Source organism: Ursus maritimus, unplaced genomic scaffold (genome assembly GCF_017311325.1).
Source record: "Ursus maritimus isolate PB19 unplaced genomic scaffold, ASM1731132v1 scaffold_7, whole genome shotgun sequence".
Classification (NCBI taxonomy): Eukaryota; Metazoa; Chordata; class Mammalia; order Carnivora; family Ursidae; genus Ursus; species Ursus maritimus.
In genome coordinates this window covers 65,405,251-65,429,495 of record NW_024426885.1, presented here as the reverse complement: position 1 = coordinate 65,429,495, position 24,245 = coordinate 65,405,251, and the positions used below count along the sequence as shown (strand labels likewise).

At 36.2% G+C, this 24,245-nt stretch overlaps 1 protein-coding gene across 1 annotated transcript; it reads left to right on the top strand.

Moving 5' to 3' along the window:
• Positions 1-827: 827 nt before the first annotated feature.
• On the top strand, positions 828-15,810 carry CISD1 (CDGSH iron sulfur domain 1). Its single transcript, XM_008695902.2, has 3 exons — positions 828-1,013; positions 7,415-7,620; positions 15,504-15,810. Exons 1-3 carry the CDS (start codon positions 989-991, stop codon positions 15,591-15,593), a joined length of 321 nt encoding a protein of 106 aa, XP_008694124.1. The 5' UTR covers positions 828-988; the 3' UTR covers positions 15,594-15,810.
• Positions 15,811-24,245: the final 8,435 nt, after the last annotated feature.

Below are 24,245 nucleotides of genomic sequence, written 5' to 3'. Positions count from 1 at the left end.
GCATTTCAGCGCTTCCTGGGGTCCGGCTCAAAGATTCCAGGGGCTTCCAGTTGTGAGGAGCACTCACGTGTTGAGAGTTGGGAGGCCATAGTGCCAAGCCTGGCTTGGGGGCTACCCTGCAATCAACTCCTTCCAACTCCCACCCCACATAGAAACAAGAGTAAAAACAAGCAGCTTCTTAGAAAATACACCTTTAAAACACCCTGTAATTCTATCCCCCTCCCCAAATTCGGGCCCCTAAACCGCTTTTATAAAATATTGTGTAACCTACACTAATTTCAGACTGTAGAAGATAGAGAATAATCTTAGTATCTTTTATGAGTACAATTTTTGAAGAAATGAGCCGCTTTGTTTCTCCTACCCAGCCCTCAGCGCAGCTTCCAGGGTCCTCAGTAGATAACTGGCTCAAAAGCAGAAGAAAGTGACGTATACCAAGAGAGGTGAGGTTCTGAAATAGGACTCCACAATTAATACCTGTGTGTCTGCCACTGGCATTTTATACGAAAACTGGACGTGGCCTTGCGGGTGCCGAACTGAGCAAGAAAACTGTAGATAAAATCTTAGATACCTGATTATGTCAAGTGTTATTCCAGCACCTGTCCTTTGCCCTGAGAAACCCGCACACCTGGAAAAGACTTAAATCTGGCCTAGAATCTCTTTTTCTCAAAGCCCTGCCCCAGGCTCCAGGACTCCGCCCCTTACGATTGCGCACACTCAGTTGCTACCTCTCTAGGTCTCTTCCTCCTCCCCACTTTTCCGGCTGTCAAAATCCCGACTCAAGACTTCTTTAGACTGGGACGCAGCTCCGCGCATGCTCAGCATCTACTAGGGTGGCAATACACACGTGCTTACGGCCAGCCGCAGCGCCTGCGCCGTAGCGGCCTGGAGTCGGTACGCGTAGGACGTTTCTCGCACCTTGACTCCGGCCCTCCGCAAGAGGCTCTTTGTGCTTAGTGTCCTGTGCACGCGCCTTGCAAGCAACAGCGCCATGAGTCTGACTTCCAGCGTACGAGGTGAAGTGGGACCTGGGAGCGGGTGAGGCTGGAGGCCTGCGCACCGGTTGCAGCTTCCTCAGCAACTCTGGGCTGTTAGTTACCGCTGCCGTGCGAGCCCGCCAGTCCTGTAACCTTGAGATGTAAAAGGGCAAGCGCAGGGCGGGCCTGCAGGCTCCCTGGGCCAAACCCGCAAAGGGGGCGATGTCGGTATGGATTGGTGATCTTTCCAGGCATAAGTGGCATGGGGGCCATGGAGGCATCTACCCAAGTCTAGACCACGTTTTTCTTAAGTAGTCATGCCCTAAAACCTAATGGTCCCGCCGCTAGCTTTTTTTCTTGTTCTCCCGTGTTCTTAAGTCACAGAGCTTGGAAAAGAGAAAAGGTTAAAAAAACAAACAAACAAACAAAAAACTACTCCCCCTTCCCAAGTTTAAATCACCGTGGGGTCAGACCATCAATTTCCTGCAACCCTGAAGCAATGCGTGACTAATCACATCTCAGTTTTGCACGTTTTTTTTAAAGGAAAGAAACCCAGTCCGAGGTCTTCAGTTTTCCCAGGTTTTTGTTTTGTTTTGTTTTAATCCCTCTGGCATCTGGCACTCATGGCAGTAGTCCAGGAGAGAGGATTGAAAACGGAGCTCTTTGAGCTCTCAGCTTTCTCAATCTTGCTTCCTTTGCGCTAGTCTGGCGTTTGGAAACAGGTCCAATTAAAATTAAGAGATTTTTGTAGAATTCGATTAATGTAGAGCTTCACATTATAACAATTTTTGGTGGTGGTATAACTTAATACTGTGCACCAGCTACGTGATACATGTGATCTCTATACCCGGTTATAAAACGCCACACTTCATTGTTTGGTTACCTGTAGCAGTATTTAAGTAAAAGTGAGAGATTGTCCAGAAGTTAATTTAAAAGAGCCCTGTTGATTCATTTAGTAAATATTGAGCAACTAGAGTGCCAGGTTCTGTAAAGGCTCCCTCTTAACCTGAGACCTAATTTTGTAATCCATTCTTTAAATTGGAGAATTCCACATCTGTTGCCAAAAGTTACCTGGCAGGGTTAGGGTGATAACCCATGATATTTTTAAGTTACTAATGAAGTATATAGGAGGTGATTATTTATAAAACTTATTTCAAAGGATGCTCATCTGGAGATTCCTTTAAATGGAGGTACCTTGGTGCACTTAAAATAGAGAGCGGTTTTTGTTTTTGCTTTTTAAAAAACCCAAACCTGTATTTTCTCAGGAAGATGTGTAATATACAACTTGAGCCACTGATAATTTTATAGGAAGACAGCTTGCACTTTTGTGATATGGGCTGAAAGATTCCAACACGTGTTTTTAAAATGCGGAGTCATTTGTGTGTTTTAAACCTAGGGTTTAGTGCCCATTGAAATGTGAAGTAGGTGAACCCTGGGACTTCTTAACACTACCTGCTGACTAATCTTTCTTATAATCAAAACAAGTTGTGTTTTGTTTTGTTTTGTTTTGTTTTTAAAATCTAACCATAGGGGAATCCAAAGGTGACTTTCCCATTAGCTTGCTGTTTTCTAAGGGATAGGGAATTGCTTGGTGAAGAGGGTTTTCAGCTTAAACTTGAAGTACCCAACTTTGTTATGAGAAGTAACTACTTTTTATTTCACCTAAAAGTGTAAAGGTTGTTAGGAGGACTATGGGAAGACGTCCAAAACCTTTGTAAATCTCTTCATTCAACACCTTCTTACGTTCTTCAAACATAGTAGTGTGGCAAGGAAGGGACAGATAATGTATTGGGAATCCACCTTGTAATGTTTAGCCCTCAAATTGTTCTCAATTTTTAAACCACCCAGAAAAATCTAAATTTTTGATTTTTGAATTTGGGGAAGGTGAATTGAGAAGATGTCTCTTCTCAACTGAGTAGATTAATAATTATAAAGGGCTTAAAATAGTATGCACTTTGTAAGTATATGTTAAATAAAAAATGAAAGGGTGTGTCTATGCATGCAGAATTCTTGTTTATATTCAGAAGAAAAATAATGGGTTGTGGGTTATAAATAAAATTAATAGGGATCAGTCCAGGACATGAATCTGGGGGAGGCAAAGAGGATAAGTGATTGGAATTGAAATCCAGAGATCGTTTTCAGTGAGATGGTTCTTGATACCCTTTGGATGGTTATACCAACCTTTGTTTTTCCCTTATTGAGGTATAATCAGCATACTTATGCCGAATTTTTTATTTGATACCAGATACTAGTTTATAGTTTCTAACATTAAGCGTTGTTCACTACTATGGAGTCCCCCATCTCTAGTGACTCCTCCTCATACCCAGTGTATGACTTTTAGAAAGTTTACTATATGTCTTGCTCCTTGATACCTCCAAAACTCATTGAATCTGCTCCTTTACATTATAAACAATAAATAAATATTGGTGGGCATTAGGGACTATAGATGAAACAGGATTGGTAGTGAGTTGATCCTTGTGGGAGCTGAGTGAGGGTAAATGGGAGTTCATTATAGTAATCCCTGTATATATCTGAAGTGTCCCATAATAAAGTTTTATTTATTTATTTTTAAAGATTTTATTTATTTATTTGTCAGAGAGAAAGCACAAGCTCACAAGCAGGAGGAGCAGCAGGCAGAGGGAGAAGCAGGCTCCTCGCTGAGCAAGGAACCCAATGCAGGACTCAATCCCAGGACCCTGGGATCATGACCTGAGCCAAAGGCAGATACTTAACTGACTGAATGACCCAGGCGTTTCTGAAGTTTTATTTTTAATCTGAAGAAATGTTTTAAGTCCCACACTTGATACAGTAGGTTAAGATGAGGCCAAAGATACATCATTTAGTATAAAAGCAATGTGATGGTAAAATGGAAAGATGGAGTTGCAAATTCAAATTAGTAATCTGTTAGTTCTTTTTACTCAGCTAACATTGAACACCACCTGTATGCCAGGCCTTAATAAAAAAACATTACCAGGCACAGCCTGCCAATCTGGGGTAGAGACCTAAGGGAGGGAAAGATTTAAACATACCTCCCCTCCCCCTCTCCTGAGAAGAAAAGAACATTCTGATTCTGTGGCAGTTGACCCTGGGCAGGAGAGGACCGTTTTGGACAGAAAAGGGACTAAAGGAACAGAAACAGGGTGAGATTTCTGTCTAAGGTAAAACAAAATAATTTCCACAGTACAGAAAAGCTGAGGAATGGATTATAAACAAGAGATTGTTTTCAATCTCTGAATAATTCTGAGAGAAAACCAGTATTATGTTATACAAACCAATCTTATACAATAGTAGACCAAGGGAAGAGTAAGAATGGGAAGGATTGTTTAGAAATGTATTTTCTGTATTTTGTTCTTTGTATTGGCTTATTGTGTTTGTATGGATAGCACAGTGAAGCAAGATTGGGCAGGGTGGGCTTTGATCTATCTGTAGGAATACTGTATGTTGGGGATGTCTATAGAGAAGGGAAGTGAGGATAAAACCAGAAGAGGCAGAAGTAGTGCTCAGGATTTTTCTGTACCCCAAGTAGGAAAGAGGGTCTGGAAAGTGCCAGGTGAAATGTCTTTAAAAATGGGGTTTTGGTAAAGTTTCTTTTTGCCTCTGAGATTGTGTTTATTCTTAATAGAATATATCCACTATCAAGAACTAAATGTTACTTAGGTTTTATTATTTTATTTGTTTATTGTCTTGGGTTTTCAATTCTTTCTCTATTCTAATTGTTGGCTTTTTAATCCATCATCGTTTTTGCCTGTCTCTACACAGTTTCCTTTTCCTTCTTTTCCTTAGAGTTGCCGTGGCATCCACAGCTTTTTGCCAGAAAAAAACTGATTCAGGCTGCAATAATGAAGTGATAAAACAGCAACATATTTCTTATTCTGGGAACTTTTACATTTGCCTCTAATGACATTAGAGAATTAGGTTTTGGGAAGGGGGGGATAATGGAAATTCTTAATTTGTCTAACTCTGTGATTCAAAAAAACCCATTGGAGCAAATGCAAAGCCATTTTCCTAGCACACACATGGTACTATGATACTTATATAGGGTCATTAAGTGACCCCTGTTAGGGGGTAGGGTAACAGTGCGTGTTTTGATTCCCCATGGAGCAGCTACTTTTCAGTAATATCTAGAGTCAGTTCCCATTTCTTTCATTTGCTAGTGCTCTTTTGTGTGTCAGTTATTCTGTCACTTATCCCACTGTCAAAAATTCCAGGGAGGTAAAGGTTTAAAAAAAAAAAAAGTCATGTGGATTCAGTGGCTAATACGAGAAAAGAGAGTAGAAGACTGTTTTGATGGCTAAGAAAGATTCTTTTGGCCTATCATGAGTTTCAGGTAGAAATTCCTATAGGATTCCCTTTTTATGTCGTGAGACAAATTAATCTTAACCAATTTTAGTTGTTCTTTGGGTTTCAGGCCTTTTTGATATATGTAGGCTATTAAAGCAAATCTGCTAGAGATTACTTCATAATTCACCTAAAAAGTAGGGTATAACTAAGATTAACAGTTTTTATTGTGTTAATTTATTCTTTTGGGATATTTCCTCCTTTGAAGTTTATACCAAAAATAATGTTTAGCAAACATAATTGAACATATACTATGCAAAGCAATATTTTAGCCCATTTTGTGATAGGTACATTAGCTATTCAGAGTGGTTTTCGATTAGCTCAGGAGCAGATTGCTATAGCTCCTGACAGAGAGAGTCCTTTCTCAAGGGAGTTCCATAGTAAATAATACATCAAAAAGGAATATCATGAACCAAGCTAGAAATCAGAGCAGCTTCAGCCCTGCTTGGAATTGCTACAGGGTAATATCATGAAGCTTCACTAAAATTCAAGACAAATCTATGCAAAATGTGTAGTTAAAAACATTCTTCAATGAGTCCAAAGGTTTGAAGCTGTCAAATCACTTATTAACTTGTCTCAGTCATGTAGCACCTGGGAAGGACATAATGTTAATGTTTATTTTAGAGGATTTTAGCAAGGAGGAATGGAAACATTGTGGGAAGGAAAATATTTTGTAGAGAAAAATACTGTGGTTGAAAATAGAATCCAAGGAATGAGTTAAAAAAGAAGACCCAAGATAAAAGGAACTAAGTGTGAGAATGGCTGTTCCTTCCCATTACAGTTTTGTAAGAATGAGCTCCAGTTTAATGTAGGGCACTATGAGGAAGGGTGATTAATCACATTAGTGCAATAAGAAATTTGATTCAATAGTGCAAATAAGCTATACAGTTAATTATTCATTATATGTTTTTATTTGTCCTTGGAATGTGTTTTTTGTACTTATCTCTCTAGGGCTTTATTTGATAGTCTGGGAACTTATTTCAAACACTGTGAAGATCTGACTAAGGAAGTGCTGGGAAGCAGTCCAGTGTGTTTATCCTGACCCCTGTTCAACTTCTTCCTGCAGTTCACTCCATGCTGGGAATAGACAACTCTCCTCTGAGGCTGAGGCTAACCAGACTATGCAGAACTTTCTTCTCTCCAACATTCTGTGGAACTGGGGTAGTTAAGTGCTTGGGTTTCCAAGGGCTCCTTGAAAAACTACATGAAAAGAATAAATAGATGGTCTGTTAGTCAAGCAAATAATGAGTAGAAAAATGTCATTAAATTTAAAATGAAGTTTGGAGGGAATTCAAATCATCATCCACTGGTGGATAATGGAAATTTAGAATTTATTAAGTGAGAACATAACTGTAATTATATTCATGTTTTCTAGGAAATAAGAAATTAATACATTCTGATTTAATACATTCTGATTTTTATTCTAATGAGAAAGCACTTTGAAATTTAAAAAACAAAAACAAAAACTTTTGAATGACTTTGAAGCCCAGAATCCTGCTGGATATATTTCTTTGAATGTTTAGTATTAAGGGTGGCTTTGTTTTATTTGTCATTTCTTTGTTTTTTCCTTTGGATACCAATTCTGTTTGTGGTTATGCACTTTAAAATCACTAAAGGACCTACTATTTAAATGAACTCTGATGAGTCAGTTTGTTAACATAATCGCCTCCTGATTTTTTGGGTGGGGGTAGTCTTTACAGTCTGAATTTTTTTATGTATCAGGGTTTGTTTTTCTTTTTTAAGCTATAGGTAGCTGCAGGCTTACGTGTTATTTTAAATCTATTTATGAACACTTTAAAAATTATTAAACATTGTTTTTCCTTCTCCATCTATAAAATAATTTTTAAGTTTTCCTCTATCTCAATTTAGCTATCATCATTCAATAGAAAATAACGTAATTGCCTCAGTAAAGGATGGGAAAGTCTTAACAAGAATTGTTACATCATTGTGTTGTGATTATTTTGTTAACAGTAAAAACTTTTGACTCTTGGAATGCTTAATTCAAAAACTGGATTTCTTGAACATTCATGTTAGTAAAAATATGCATTATTAGTGTATATTTTGGTTGTGATGATTATTCCTGTTTTCCTTCCCTTCTGTAGTTGAATGGATCGCAGCAGTTACTATTGCTGCTGGGACAGCTGCAATTGGTTATCTAGCTTACAAAAGATTTTATGTTAAAGATCATCGCAACAAATCTATGGTAAACCTTCACATCCAGAAAGACAACCCCAAGATAGTACATGCTTATGACATGGAGGATTTGGGAGATAAAGCTGTGTACTGCCGTTGTTGGAGGTCCAAAAAGGTGAGGAAAACAAGTCTTTTATGTTAGTGCTGTCTTTAATGTAACATTTCTTTTTAAACTATCAAACATGCATCACCAGATATTATTAGGATCTCTTCTTCTCCTTCTCCTTCTCCTTCTCCTTCTTATCTCTGTGCCCAGTGTGGGGCTTGAACTCACAACCCTGAGATCGAGAGCCACATGCTCCACTGACTGAGCCAGCCAGGCTCCCCTTTTCTTTTTTCTTTTTTAATGCATCCTGTTCTTCTCTGTTTTCCATGTACTCTTCAGGATTACATTTCCTAAAATGTATAACTACTATGCAGTAAAATTCCATTATTCCCTTATTGAGTTCAGGTGAATGTAACTGTATTCTTGGCCAAGAAGAGAAAAAAAATCCCTTTATTTATTCTTAGGATTTCCTCCCCAAGTGGATCTTTGCCTCCACTATCCCAGGAAAGAGAGTATGCAGCCTAAAACACAAAGAGAAGCAGAAGGGGTAGATTCTTTTCTTGAGCTTTCAAGTTCCTGGATTCTAGAACAAGTTTTAGAAAATTCAGGAGAAACTTGGAAAACTACCCTTGAAGATTTCTTATCTGGTAAATATATTGACCCTGTATCTAATCTTTAAGCTATAGCTCCTATAGTTAAATATCCTACAGGATTTTTTTAATCTTCTTTTGTGATAATTACATTTCATCAAGTTCCATTTGGAACTCTCATCTGTGATACCTGTGACTTTTAGGCAGCTTTTAGACAGTGATGATAGCTAGTGAGCTAAAGATGGTAAATCCTTTCCTAAGGTCATCTTAGGAAAAGCTTCATACATTGAATGTGATGTATTGTGAGAAATATGGTGAATGTACTGCCATTGTGAGTGTTTAAAAAGATGGATTTCACTAAAGATGACATTATAACACATAAGAAAATAGACATTAAAAATGACTTATCTGTTTCTGAAAGCACATGTTAGGGACCACCTCTTCCCACAGTGGAAAGCCATTATCACAAATCATATATCATGAATAAGAAAGAAATCACATACTAGGTACTGGAAAGTGTGTTCTAACTCTCTTCCCCAATACAATGATGTTGTATAATCCAATGCTACATTGCTTAGATAATGTCATTGTATCTGAAACTGCTTGATGAACATATGGAATGTGAACCAGAAATTAATAGTCCCATTACAAGTTGTATCTTAAATTAAGAACACTGTTCATTTGGTATGTGGGATTATTTGTAAGCACTAGTGGGGTTGCTAGAAAATTAATCCCCAATAGTATTCTGTAGAGCAGACCTGGTTTGTTTTTTTAAGAATTATGCCCATGATAGGTTTTATTTTGCCATTGCTCACCAAAATATACAAAACAATATCTTTAGAAATTCAGGAATTTCTAAGTCAGTATAGTGGTTCTTTAATCAGTGATCATTTAATGTCTGCTACGTATGCATGAGAAAAGTTAAGTAGTAAAACAGCAGGTATCATAGATGTATGTGTACAGTAGACTCAGTACAGGTGCTTTAAATAAAAGAAAGAGCTTGTACTGTGCACTAGGATTTTCTGGGAAGGCATAGTGATATATATGGGAGTTAAACTGCCCCTGGAAAGTTTGGTGGTACTTGAATAAACTGGAAGTTTTGGGGGACTCTTTCTCAAAATCTGGAGGAAAGGGCTCCTGTGAGCAAAGGTGGTGGGATCAATGAAGAGTCTAGTCTGGTCATAGGTCTCCCATCCCCCCAGGAATAAGTCCAAATTGAGGACAGTCTTGAGTACCTGTGTGAGGAGTTTTTGCCTCCAGACATGGGGAGCTTCTTGTCAGGAATTTCCAGACAAAGTTGTGATACTTATACCAGAGTGACAGCTCTAGGAATAGAGAAAAATGGACAGGTACAGGAAACATTTTGAGGGAAGGATAAGCCAAATGTGCTGACTGATTTATAAGGGAGATTGGTGGAAAAAAACGGAAACTCTAATTAAAGTATCTAAACCTGTAGTATTAGAGGAGATGGTGCTGCTAACAGAAATAGGACTTCCAAGAAGAAAAGCTGATTTTCTAGAACGGTAATAAGGCATTCAATTCCAAAGTGAATTTTGAGGTGACATTTGAATGGAAATGTTCAGCAGATAATCTGAAATGTGGGTCTAAGGCTGAGACATCAGGGCTGGAGATAGAAATCAGCAAAACTGATGAGTCAAACATAAGAATGCAACAGATCCTTGATGCAGATAAAAATCAGGGGCTAAGTATGAAAACTTAGGGAATTTTTTGCACTTTGGAAAGAGGAATAAGAGCCAAAAAAGGAGATGAAATGAGCCAAAGTTAGAAGAAAACTAAGAATATCATGGCTTCACAGTGGAAAGGAGAAAGTTTCAAAGACTTGGCTATGAACATCGGCTTGGGCAAAGACAACTAGGTGAATATTATAGTATGAGTTGCATTAAGCAATTAGGCAATTGACCTTTTGGTGTCATTTCAACAGAATAATTAGAATAGAAGCTGTGTCAAAGTGGGTTAAAGTGTGAATTACTAATAAAGAAATGCTAGAAGTCTGAGTATATGTCAGAATTGCAGTAAATGACAATGAATGGAAGGGAAAAGAAAGATGACTGCTTGAGTGAACTCTAAAGCATAGATTTGGGGTCAAGTAAAGGGTGTTTGCTTTGGTTGGGTTTTCCCAGAGGGTAAAGAAAGGGTCATTAAAGCAAATAGGAACTCATAAGGACTAAGATCTTAAGTATTTCAGGAAGAATCACAAATGGACACAAGCTACGGTTTAAATGTTTATTAGACTTTATAATTCAACAAAACATTCCAGGATTATTTTTTCATCACACAGTTTAGAGTTTCCAGATGATTAAACTAGAGATGGTCATTTCCCATAGGTAGACTTCAAGGAAAAGAATGCCAGACCAATCGTTTTATTTCCCATTTCTCTTTTTTTTAAGCTTGTCTTTTATGCTGTTAGCGATCCTCTTTGCATCTAGGATTTGTCAGTTCTGAATTTTCACTGAATCTTGGGAACTTTTTATTCCCACATGAATCAATTAAGAGTTCACTTTGAATATTATTCTTGTTAATGGATGTTCTTATTCTTCAGATATCTTTGGAAACCTCCATATTCCTGAGGTACCTAAGGTTATTACAGAGGGGCCAACTCACACATTTACCTGCCAGTGTACAAAAGACTTGATATTAATACCTTTGAGTATCTATTGAGTTCATAATCAGTAATTGTTTTCCTCATATAAACCAGTTGTGTTTATAATACAACAAAATGAGAACACCTTTCTACTATCTCAAAAAAAGTTACATGTGATAGAAACTTTAATTCTGTTCTAGTTCATTCTTAAGGTACAATCACTAGTAGTCCATTGTGTGGGTCTAACATTTTTGAGTGGTTTTCCCAGACTTAATGAATCATCTCTTAGCAGTGTGCAGAAATTACATTTTTAAATACACCTCATTCGTCCTCTCCCGCTGCCCCCAGGATTGGTATGCCCTCTGCTGTTTCAGAAACAGGCCTGTTTCATAGTATTTCACAAAAAGGCTATCCATATGTGACAGGAGAAAGCAAGGAGGCAATAGAGAAGTGACTGCAGGGAAAGATACTATTTGAGACAGTGCCGACTTGAAAGAGGTGGAAGGAAATGAGAATGGGAGCACAAATGTGAAACTCAGGAAGGGAGAGCCTTGTTTTTGAAATAAGAAAGTGAGAGAAGTTAGATGTCAGAGGGAAGAGTATGCAACATAGTCTTGCTAGATTGCCACCCTACCCCCACTCCCCTGAGCTGTATTTTGGCCATCTAGGAGGCAGGGGAGAGTTTGAACAAGGGCAGTAGAAGAATGCACACACACTAAGAAATAAGAAAAGAGGAAAGGCATGCCAGTTACTGTCAGGAGCTCAACTGAAGTTGAAATGCAACTGAACATTCTATGTAGAATCACTTCATTTCATTTACAACTTCAGGATTTGAATTGGGTTTTTTGTTAGTGGTGTGCTTGTTTTTGTTTTAGGGTGTGTTACAGAAGTCTCCATCGTATTAATGGTTTGGATGTGGGCGCATGGAGTCCATTTCTTTATAGAAACAAAATTCTGAATGTTGGTTACATAGCTTGTTTAATCCACATAAAGACAGTTCTGTTACTTCTATCTTACATTTTACTAAAGTAAGCACCTAAAAATGGAATAAAATGTCATATCCTCTCAGGTAATGTCAGATCTTACTGCTTTTCTTTCCCAGCCAAAGCAAAACTATTTCTCAGAGCAGTTTATGATAGTGAGTCAAAATGGTCCCAGGCAACTTCCTTGGGAAATAGAATCCAAACTCCTTAAAAATACAAAGTTTGGAGAAGGAAGATAGTGGTTTTTTTTTTATTGTTGCAGATACAAGAGGTAAGGAGGAGCATTTATTTATATTTATCTTGAAATACCGAGAAAACAGAAACATCATAACTTGAGCCATTAAAAAGAAACAAATCCTGTGTATTTTTTGAAGACGAATGAAGTTGCTAGCTTTCCAAATGAAAAGCAAGAATCTCTAGGGGTTTTTTTTTTTTATCCTATTTGTTTATTAAGCCTCTCTCTAATTTTAAAAATATGTGGGATTTGTGTTTTACTAATTGGGTTAACAAACGTATGTTATTTTCTGGACATATAAGAAATTCAGCCAATTCAATTTGCAAGCTTTCCTCCAGAATTTGTTAATAACAAACACTGGCACGTTAGAACAGATTTTAGAATCACTTATGAGCTAAACTTTTTTCCATCCGTTATTTGATCCTTTAGGTTTTACTTTTACGTATTGATAACTACGTGAATTAAATTAAATATACCCTTTGTGGGTTTTTCGTAATTTCAGCTCTTTACTTGACAATTTAACAAATTTCATAATCTTAAAGAGGGTTTCGACATATAATTGCATTATTAATACAAAAACTACTATACTTCCTAGATTATGTTTGAAAGTATACACATATTTTCTTTCTCTTGCATAGAAAAGTTAAAAAATGGAACAAGACACTGCCTAAAAAATGTAAATATTGTTATGTAATATACCGTTTGAATTTTAATGCCAGGTAATTAACATTTATTCATTTATATTGAGAATCATGAATTAATTTCAAAAAATATATCCCATTAATATGGACAGTATATTCTTAAGAAATTGCTAATCCAATCTTGAAATAGCTCATCTTGGTCCTGGTTGAAAAAAAAAAAGTTTTGTTTTTTCATTAACTTAAAGTGAGAACTCTAATGAATAAATACGAGAATACCTAATCTTCACATGAAGTTTGGGAGAGGATTCTGTCTTAAGTCAGTAATTCCTGTGATTAATAAAGTAGCATTAAAAAGTATCTGTGTCTCTGAGCAAAATGATTTTTAATGCTTAGTTTATATTTTAAAGTCATAAAACCTTTATATATTATGAAAGCATGAAAGTTTATTAAACAAATAGCCGGGATCTACTATTTGCTGCTTTTTAAAGAAATATTTTTTCTTTTAAAATAGGAAACAGGCAAATTTCTGTTTTTAGGCAGACCTAGATTATCATATAAAAGTATATTCTCATTTTAGATGTATGACTTTCTTAATCATTTATGAGATGTTCATTGTATATTTCTCTATAGATTTCTCTCCTGTTCTTGATTTCTATATATAGAGGGAACAATTTTTTTTAATGTATTATTTTTCTAGTATTTTCAAAATGAGATTTAAAAAGAAATAAAAGTTAAACATTCTATTATAGTAAGTTATTTGAGGCTTTTTAATTTATAAATGCTTCATATTTTAGAAATACATTTTATAACCTGTGTATGTAAAACTGTACAGTAATATGTTTTGTGTGTGCCATTTATAAAAAATGGAGTCTTTACAGTGTAAATTTGTATTCTCACTGTAAAATCTGTGTTTATTAAACATATGTCACCTTGAAATGCTGTTCTTTGCTGTGGGGTACATTTTAGTTTGATTTTTGTGGATTGTTATGGCCTCTTTCTTCACCCATGCCAAGAACAAAACTGAAAGCTTAGGTTGATGTTCATGTTGTAAGGACTTGTTTTTAACATGAATATATACTGTGTACCATATCTTATTGACCAGAAAGAAAGAAAGAGAGAAAGCTTTATATATATTGCATTGATGTTGCCATCTACCCCAAGATAGAACTTTTACTTGGAAATATTAGATATGCTGGTACCTTGACTCTCTGAAATTTTTATCTAATTTACTGTGTCTTAGAATTATATACAAATAGTATAACTAAAATTGAATTTCTTTAACATCAACCAAATATTATTTTAATCTTAGAATAGACACTTCTAATATCAAAGTTTAAGATTATATACCCTTACTGTCTATTTTCAAGTGTCTAAAATTATACTGCCTTCACTGTGAGTAATGAGGCAATTTTAATCTTAAGGCTAAAATTCCTCTCACTTTACTCTTCTAAATAGGCCTCTTCAATGCAATAGTGTACCTTATACCAAACAGTGGCTCTAGATTCTAGAGTGTTAGGTACATTTCAGACATCAAGAATAAAACGAAGATGCTAGCTATCATCGTTTGACGTGAAATAGAAATAAAAGGTATAAATAGAGAAGGAAAGAAAAAAAATAACATACTAGTAATTGATAATATATAGCATAAGTAGTTAGGTATGAAAATATACCTAACTGTGATAACTATAAAACATATAAGGCAGAAATAATGTTATCAGAGTATGCATGAGACCTGAAGATGAGAATTCCAAGAGAAATTAAATAATATTTGGCGAAAGAAAAAATTCTCAAGTTTATCTGGAAGAATAAATAGGTAAAGTTTAATAAAGGTAGGTAGAGAATAAATAGGAAAAGTCTAACAAGAATAATGTGAAGGAAACCTAGCTCTACCAAGTATTGAAGCATATTTTAAACAGGGTTCTTATCCCAGCAGAGTAGGTTGATGAATATAATTATGTAGAACCTATAAATAGGTGTTTTTATAGGTAGAACTTACTTTGTAAAATTAGAAATAAAGGTATAACAATTTGGAAATGTGCAGCCTCTAATAGTATTGAAGCAACAGGATCTTAAAACAGCATTTTGTAAAGTGCTCTGTAGAACACTATGATTAGATATCAAAGTTATAAGTGTCCATGCGTCAGTCAGCCTGGGAAATTTTGAGTTAAAATAGTATTTTTTAATAGCAGGACTTCTTTTAAATAATGTATGCTACAAATCAAGAGAATTACAGGATATGTTTTTAAAACAAAACGAAACCAAATCAGAATATTTTTTTAGGACTTCTTTGGAGCACACTCCTACAAGCAGTGTTAGAAATTTACTTCTGTCACTTTTTCTACCGCTGAACCCCAAAATGTCGGTTATATTTAAAATGTGAAGTCATGGAAAGTAATAAAAATTTACCACATCTCTAGGAGAAAGACGTCTCCATGAAGAATGTTAAAAAGGGGAAATACTGGCATGTTTGTATGAAACTAATATGAAAAAATTAGCCAAATAAAAAGGTTTAGGAAAAATTGCTACAAAGATAATCAACAAAGGGATAATATGCAAATTGATTTTGAACAAATGAACTTAGGCTCTAAATGGACATAGTTCACTAGAAGGGAAATGTAACTAACGAGCATATAAACATGGAAAAGATATTCAGCGTCCACAATCAAGTATCCCAAATGGAAATGCAGTTAATCATCTGTGTATTATCCACAAGTTGATTTCTTCCTTCTGCTTGGTGTTTATACTTCAAATATGTTCTTTAAGAACACTTATATAAGGTGGTCTGAGAAAATCTTTTTATTAAGAGTTATGTGTGTTATATATGTAAATTAAGCATCACCCGCACTCTGCCAAGCTAATACTGATTTTGCAATTAGACATTGACATTCTCTCTTTTCCTAGTTCCCATTCTGTGATGGATCTCACACAAAACACAATGAAGAGACTGGAGACAACGTGGGACCTCTGATCATTAAGAGAAAGGAAACTTAGACAGTTTTGACACTGCAAACCAACTTGTCATGATGTTATCTGATTGTTTAATTAGAATGACTACGACTTCTGTCTAATTCACCTCCTCTGGGTTCTAGATGTGGTATATTGGAAACTGCAGCTTTCATATTCACGGCATTTGCCTTCCTTGTTGAACCATCGTGGTGCACATTTGTTTAAACAAAAAATGGAAAAAGTAAAAACCAACTTCATCGCCTATGGGTTGTTTTGGTCTTGTAAGGATCCGTTTCTTTACGTTTAAAATAATTATATTGGAATATAGTTGTATTAATGTAGAAGTTAACATTAAATTATTCTCAAAATCCTGTATATGCAGGTTGTACTTTTAAGTTTCAAAGAAAATTATCACCTTTTATTTATTTATTTGAGAGAGGGACAGCCAGTGAGAGAGGGAACACAAGCAGGGGGAGTGGGAGAGGAAGAAGCAGGCTCATAGCGGAGGAGCCTGATGTGGGGCTCGATCCCAGAACACCGGGATCACGCCCTGAGCCAAAGGCAGACACCCAACGACTGAGCCACCCAGGCGCCCCAAAAGAAAATTATCACCTTTTAATATTACTTAGTTAACCTAGAAAGTAAATTGGGTGTGATTAAGCTATATTAATCTCTTAATATAGGAAAAACCTGTTATGACCTTGATTCTCTTCTTGACAGAGGTGATGACACTGAGAAAATATAGCTTCTGTGTTTTTATAGTTTTTAATCAAAATGAACTTGGAATGTTATTCTACTTAATTATAAGTGGGCCAGGTCTAAAATAAAAGGGCACAGTAGCTTCTTTATTCATTTTCATGGGTATTTAATTGACCCATTAAAAGAACCAATACTGGAAATTTAGATCGAAGTAATATTAGATTTAAAGTAGTCATGAAGAAAGTCTGAAAATGTTATGTTCCAGACAGAATTCTATTCCAAGAAGTGACAAGCACTTGCAGCGGAAACACTGAAGGATTTGGAGCACATGATGTCAAGCCTCTTGAACAGAAAGCCATACATCCATGACAGAAATAGTAGTCACAAAGCTAGATCAAAGGTGCAGGAAGATTTTATTTCCCACTCTTGATAATCAGGCACATGGTTATTTCTAGTAAAGAAACTACTTGGGGGAGGAAAATAATTACATTCTCTTAAATTGTATGACCTTAAAGCAAAAATTTGAACACAAGTTTTTGTTTATATAATATTCTTCAAAGACTCAGACCAGAAACATTGCATTCATTCCTGACTCAGAAAAAAAGAAAATATGAAAACTGAAAATAATTAGGAGCAATAAAAATATTTAGACAGGAGTAGTTAATATGTGAATTTTTAAAGAGATTACTTTTTTGTGTTTTATGGGTTAGAAGGAAAAGTCGGGACAGAATATATACATAATACAATTTGACAAAGGTAACAAATACTCTCACCATTTCTTTTAGTATACTTGAATTCTCAATAATAAGTTTGTGTGTGCGAAAATCCAGAATTACCATGGAAGTCACAGGAATCAAACCAAATATCAGCATTCCTATATTATGTACAATCACCGATATTTTTTAAATGTACAAGTTTGTGTATCACAGTAGGTATAATTTATACCAAAATTGTGTATACTGGTTTTTTTTAAGATTTTATTTATTTATTTGACAGAGATAGAGACAGCCAGCGAGAGAGGGAACACAAGCAGGGGGAGTGGGAGAGGAAGAAGCAGGCTCATAGCAGAGGAGCCTGATGCAGGGCTCGCCGGGATCACGCCCTGAGCCGAAGGCAGACGCTTAACCACTGTGCCACCCAAGCACCCCATGTGTATACTGGTTTTAAGCAGCCTGTGTGACTTGGATGTGTCTTTAAGGCACATGTTCTTTTTTTTTTTTTTTTAAAGATTTTATTTATTTATTTTCCAGAGACAGCCAGCGAGAGAGGGAACACAAGCAGGGGGAGTGGGAGAGGAAGAAGCAGGCTCCCAGCAGAGGAGCCTGATGTGGGGCTCAATCCCAGAACTCCGGGATCATGCCCTGAGCCGAAGGCAGATGCTTAAGGACTGCGCCACCCAGGCATGCCTAAGGCACATGTTCAATACAAAATCTAAAATATTACAAACCTTGATTCTACCTCTCAGTTTCTTAAGGTGAATTTCTTTCGGTGTCTTTGCCTCCTGTTTTAAGTAAGCGTGAGTGGGTCTGCAAAAGAAGCATCATGCTCTTAAAGGTTAATGAATCCATGAACTCCCAGTTTCTGATAAAGGGACATCCTTTTAACAGACCAAACTGTATCCTTAATTTTGAATTTGAAATTACACTATCAGTCATGCATTTTTATAGCTAGTGGAGATGGGGGAAGAAATTAGTGCCAATTCTCAAAACTATTTTTCAAAGGAATAAGATCTTGTACGTTTATGATGGAATTAGAAGTGATCACCTAATTGAAATGCAGATCTACCGTAGCATTTTGTTAGTCCAAAATAATTAGATAAATGTATCCTCAGGGTCATGTTAAAATTCTGTTACATGCTCTTGAACTAGAATTCCTTTAAGATATTAAAACTTTCATGTTACTTAACCTAAAAACGTTAAGTGGGTGTAGTTAAATTAATGTAATGTTTTTACACAAAAAATCATTGTGTGCAAATACTGTTCTCATTTAAGCACCCCGAAGCATCTGATTGCTCTTTCATTTGAGAAGTCAGGCAAATCGGGTTCCCCCACACCACCACTATCTTTTTTTCTCTCTACATTAACATTCCAGTAAGTTCCAAAATAGGATTTTGCGCTAGGTTGAGAGTTTCTGATGTTAGGAAGAAACTTGTTTTACAGTGATTGAAAGTGATACTCCTCTATTAGTACAACAGACATTTATTAAGCATCTTCCATAGACCGTGTAATTCAGAATGAAACATTTTGGAGAATTAAATCTCACAGAGAGGGGCGCCTGGGTAGCACAGCGGTTAAGCGTCTGCCTTCGGCTCTGGGTGTGATCCCGGCTATCTGGGATTGAGCCCCACATCAGGCTCCTCTGCTATGAGCCTGCTTCTTCCTCTCCCACTCTCCCTGCTTGTGTTCCCTCTCTCGCTGGCTGTCTCTATCTCTGTCGAATAAATAAATAAAATCTTTAAAAAAATAAAATAAAAGCTCACAGAGATTATATCATTTGTGATGTAGCTTACACAATTATGGTAATTTATGATTTGGGGTTGTTTTCCTTAAATTATAATAGTTGTGTGTAACAAGTCTTTATACTATAAAGTAGGTGGATTTATTTGATTTTTCATTAGTTATGAAGGATTTGGGCTTGGTTTGGTTTTAAGATAAACATTGATTAAGGGTTCCTAATTAGCAACATGTTTAGTGATTGTGTTTCTGTGCACGTGTATTATCTACTAGTTGTCAGAAGCTATGCTTTCTCTCTGAGTTTAACACAAGCTGATTTCAGGCAAAGTCACTCACCTCTCAGCCTCTATTTAAAATGGTTGGAGGAAATGGCATTTTAGGCAATTTATTTGCAAATTCTAGGCCAACCCTAAATTTTCAGCATCCAAAAAAGGAAAAAAAGTAAAGGACTAATAGGTAATCAGCTTGAATTTAAGTTTTATTATAAGATTATCCCAACTTTTGTGGTATTGAAGTATCCTTTTATGAAATGTTGATAGTATTATTAGTTGCTTTAAGTATCCTTACTTGGCAAAATAAAAAGTTGACAGCTCTGTATTGGTCCCCACTTTTTTTTTTTTTTTTTAACTACATGAAATTTAAAAGCCTGGGAACCACTAAGCCAAGGTCCTATCTAAAGTTCTGTGACTTACTATTTTATTAAGGTATTATTTTTTTTTCATTTTTTTTCATTTTGGTATTTAGTTTGTATATTTGGAATTTTTCACATATGATTACAATGTGTTGAGGTTTCATGCAAAGTTATTGATGTATAAGCAATCATTTTTATTTCCATTCAAATGTACCATCATGGAATGGATCCAAACTAAGAGTAATGGCTATCTATCCTAATCCTTTATTTAAAGCATTAAATAAAATACACAACACATGATTTAGAAAGGATCATTGTTAATTGGGTATATGCCTTTCCTGAGAAGTCTATATTTTTGTGGACTTAAGTATTTCATAAACAAAAGAATTGCTTAACGAAAGTTGCCAGGAATTATGACAAAGGGGAAAGACTGGGAATAAGATTTTAATCAATAAATTGGTGAATATAGTTAGGATTATAGATTAAGGGTATTGATACGGTATTACGCCTAAAATCTGAATAACAAAAAAGGCAGTACAACCTCAAACGTGGACAGTAGAATGCCAAGCTGAGAATGTCAGCTAGGCATTTTGTAACTAGATGTTCTCTTTCAGTCACACCTGTTATCTGTGAGGATAGTCTATTTCTTTCTAGTTCTTTTGGCCTTTCTCTTACAGATCAGCAGAAGTCAATTTCTGTTAAGACCTGGTTCTCCCGAGTGCTAGTTCAAAAGTTGTTTTCACTTTTAAGTGCACAGAGTCATATAGATTCCCAGCCTTATGTTTAAAATAATTGTGGATATTGCCCACCTGCCTGCATGCTCATTACTATGGGATACATTATTTCTTCTGCTGGTAATACTGCCTACTAATATTTTCATTATTGGGTTAGGCAGTGAGTGAGTGATCTAACTCCATATTCAAGATAGATATGAGAGATTATGTCTCTTAACAGCCCTATCATCCGTTACACTTAGCTAAATCTGTTTTATTTCAAAATCTCCCAACCATGAAAGGTAGAGTTCCATTTATGTACGCTATCTGCACAGAAATCCTTTTTCTTTATCCTAAACTTTCTTGATACAGGCTTCATTCTAGACAAGAAGCCTGTGTATTCACTTTAATACCATTATTTTATTCTTTAAAAATTCCTCAGCCTTCATCTTTCCAACCTGTAGTCTGCCCTGTAGCCCTCACATGAACCTTTTCCTGATCTCTTCACCTCTGCGTCCCCTTCAATGGGGAGCATTTTGACCATCACTTAAAGTAAACAATTCTCTTTTAATACGATTTGTCTTGGGATCCACTGGGAAGCTGCTTCTAGCACAGAAGCTAAAATACATTGACTTTCCATTGCTGGTCACTGCTTCCATTCTGACCCCGGATGCCACCTAGTGTAGACTCTCTGATAATAAAAATATTAAACCATAAATCACATTTCTTAATTTAACACTGCCATCCAGTGTATGCACTCGAGTTAAGTCCCTGTTCCACTAGTACCTTTGTACCCCCAAAAGTCTGGTCACTTGTAGTAGTTTGTAGTTGATGGCTTTATTACTCCTTTATGCTTTTGGCGCCTTGTTTACCAAAGTCCTTGGTCATGCTACGTGACTCACTTTACTTGAACCCCTGAGAAAGAAAAATTTTCAAATTTTAATCATTAAAATATACCCAGTACCCAAAACAATTACAAGCACATACAGGTACTTGATAAAGACTTGTTTTCACTAGTAAGAGATTTGAATGTAATTTTAAAAGGATACAATGGTAATACCCCAAAAGTCAATATTTCTGTCTTCTTCTACTCCAAAGTCCTGGTTATCTTTCTTTTTTTCAAATTGCTCCTTTACATCCGGTATTATAAACCTTCGAACATGCTTATTAGGAAAATTTACTAAGTAGCTATCTTACCCTGACAAGATGGACTATAATTTAGTCTAATCAATACTTCTGTGCCTAAACATCTAGTATAAAAACCAACAAACAAATGCTACTACCCGAATCAGCTTGTTTTAGGCCAGTATGCACATGATACATTGTAATTGGGGGAAAATTACGGTACTTGGAATATTTAAAATCTGTGGACATTGCTTTGGGAATGTGCTTTTTTTAGAAAGCTGCTATGAAAAAGACCATCAAAAGTTTTGGAGTTTGTCAACCTGGAAGGCTTTCTAATTGCATTTATTATCTCTTTGGAGGCAATGTGTGCACTGGCACAACAATTATAGCCTTCTAAATCAGACATATTTAAATCCCTGCTCTGCCACTTGAAGAAAAAATTTTCTGTGGGTATCTCTGATGGTTAGTTTTACATGTCGACTTGACCAGACTACAGACTGCCCAGATATTGGGTCAAATGTTATTCTAATTGTTTCCATGAGGGTGTTTTTGGATGAGATTAACATTTAAATCAATAGACTAAAGCAGATTGTTCTCCCTAATGTAAGTGGGTCTCATCCAAGCAGCTGAAGAACAAAAAAGCTGACCCTCCTCCCCAGAGGAAGAATTCTTCCTGCCTGACTGCCTTTGAACTGAAACATCTGCTCTTCCTGAGTCTCCAAAGCCTGCCAGTCTTTGGACTGAAACTATACCATTGGATCTCCGAGATTTCCAGCTTGCTGACTCACACTGCAGATCTTGGGATTTGTCATCAGACTTCACAATCTGATGGGCCAATTCCTTCTAATCACATAATACAAACTGTCTTGGCTGCCTTACCATAAAATCATGTCCCCTGCTAAAGGTAATACAAAAAGATTCAGAGCTGTGTTCTACACAAATAATACCGAGAAATGATTGAATATTGGCATACTGCTGTTAACATTCCTAGGACATTTTTCTAAAATGGTCCCTGGTTTTTCTGCATTAGAGGGAAAAAGCAGTTGTTGTTGTTGTTGTTGTTTTTAAGTATAAGGTCTTCCTATTGCAACTTCTACAAGTAATTAATCAGCACCTACTGTTTTCCAGGCTGGAAGTAACAAGACTCAAACAATCCCTGCCCTTACAGAGTTTATCAGCCCCCAACTCTTAGGAGGGGTGAAGGGTGATATTACAACTAACAGGCCATTATTAATATGATTAGAGAGATGAGGTGAGGGAGGTAAGTACAAACACTGTAAGTGTACAAGGGGCAAAAATCCAGAACCAGGTTAGGGCAGGAAGAGCTGAAGAATGAGTAAGTGTTTGAAGGGGAAGAGGGCAAGCAAGTTTCAAGTCTGGAAGACCAGAGACCACCTTACCCTCTCATTCAACATGGCCCTGATTGGTTCTACCACTTGTTAGGTCAGCAGTGCAACCTCCTGTGGAATGATTATATTAACGATATTTTTTTCCCAATTTTTAATGTGCAAGATAAAATCCAGTTTTCATCCCTGACTAACCAGATGAAAGCAGACAAAGTCAGCATCAAACCCAGGTAGAAGAGGCTGGCCCTTATTGCTTTAGCCAAAAGTTAAAAGTTTTCAACCTTGATCATGTCACCAGAGAGGCCAAGAAGTTAAATCAGTGGTGTTCTATATTGTTCTCATTGCCTAATGAAGAAATAACTGATCTGAATAGAAAGGTTCATAATCTCAGTACCAATAGTGATGTTTTAAATTAAGCTATACCATAATGTAATGTTGAAGAGGAAAATTAGGTGGGTATTTATACTAAAACCATTCTTTGTATTCGCTAACCATCAATGAGTACCCTGGAAGGTTCCTAACAAAGCCAAGAGCTAAAGACTCCACCTTTTCCACTGTGTGACCTTAGTTTGATCAATTAACCTATTTGAGCCCCTGTAAAACAGGGACAATAGGACTATCTCACAGCACTGTCATGAAGATGAATGCATATGAAATGCAAGTAGATGAATGCATATAAAATGCATATGAAGTCTTTTATATAGTGCCCAACACCTAGTAAATATGCTCAATTGTTCACTACTGTCAATTGTTGTTCAGCTCTTTAACAGCATATCAGAATGCTGTATGAGTCATTACTACTACATTCCCATGACCATTTTAATTCAAAGAAACCTTTTTCCTGATCAAAAACTATAGTTTATTTGAGTATAAAGTTGGTTTGATTAACATACCCTTTGATGGATATGGTCTAAAGAACAAGAACAAGAAACTAAAGAACAAAAGCAATAAACACACCACACAAAGTTGATGAGATTGGAAATTGAAACTTAGAGAAGTAACCCAAACATTCCTAAATGTTATCCTTCCCCTTTCTTCCTTTGGCTTCTTCCATTAGTGTCCACTCCATAGAATGAAAGCCTAGAGAGAAATGCAAAATTCTAAGATTTCCATGTACGTCCCTGGTTACCATGACCACCAGGGGGAGTCCTGGGCATGCCTTTCTATTGGAAGATAATAGGGTGGAGAAAAGTCTCTTTCATAAGTTTCTCATTAACCTTTAATCAAGATTAGGAAAACTGTAGTACTGTTGACTAGAGGGAGTGTACCGCTTGATTTCAAAGAAGCCGTTCCAACCAGCTAAATTTTTATTAGTGTCCTAAGAAAAAAGAAGAGAATGTAAACCCTGAGGGCAGAATCAAACCGGATAGTAAGCAGATCAAAGCAAGCGATCTCAGACTGTTCTTTAACAGTAGGCACAGGAAGAAAGAGCTCTGAGAAACTTCATGTATAATATCAAATAAAATTTCTAATCTCCCATTGCCTTCAAATATATTTTAAACAATAGGAAATGCTTAAAATAATACATTTCTTGAGTGAACATTTCTCTAACCTTAATCTATTTTTTTCTAAAGAGTTTGAGATTTTTTTCCTTCTTGGTAAGGATTCCATATATTCATAATTCTGTGAGAGGGTAAAATGAAGAGTCAACAACCTGTGTATATCTATCTATATTCATATATGTGGTAAATGTGATGTCTAACAATATCAACTACATGTCAAGTCATTTT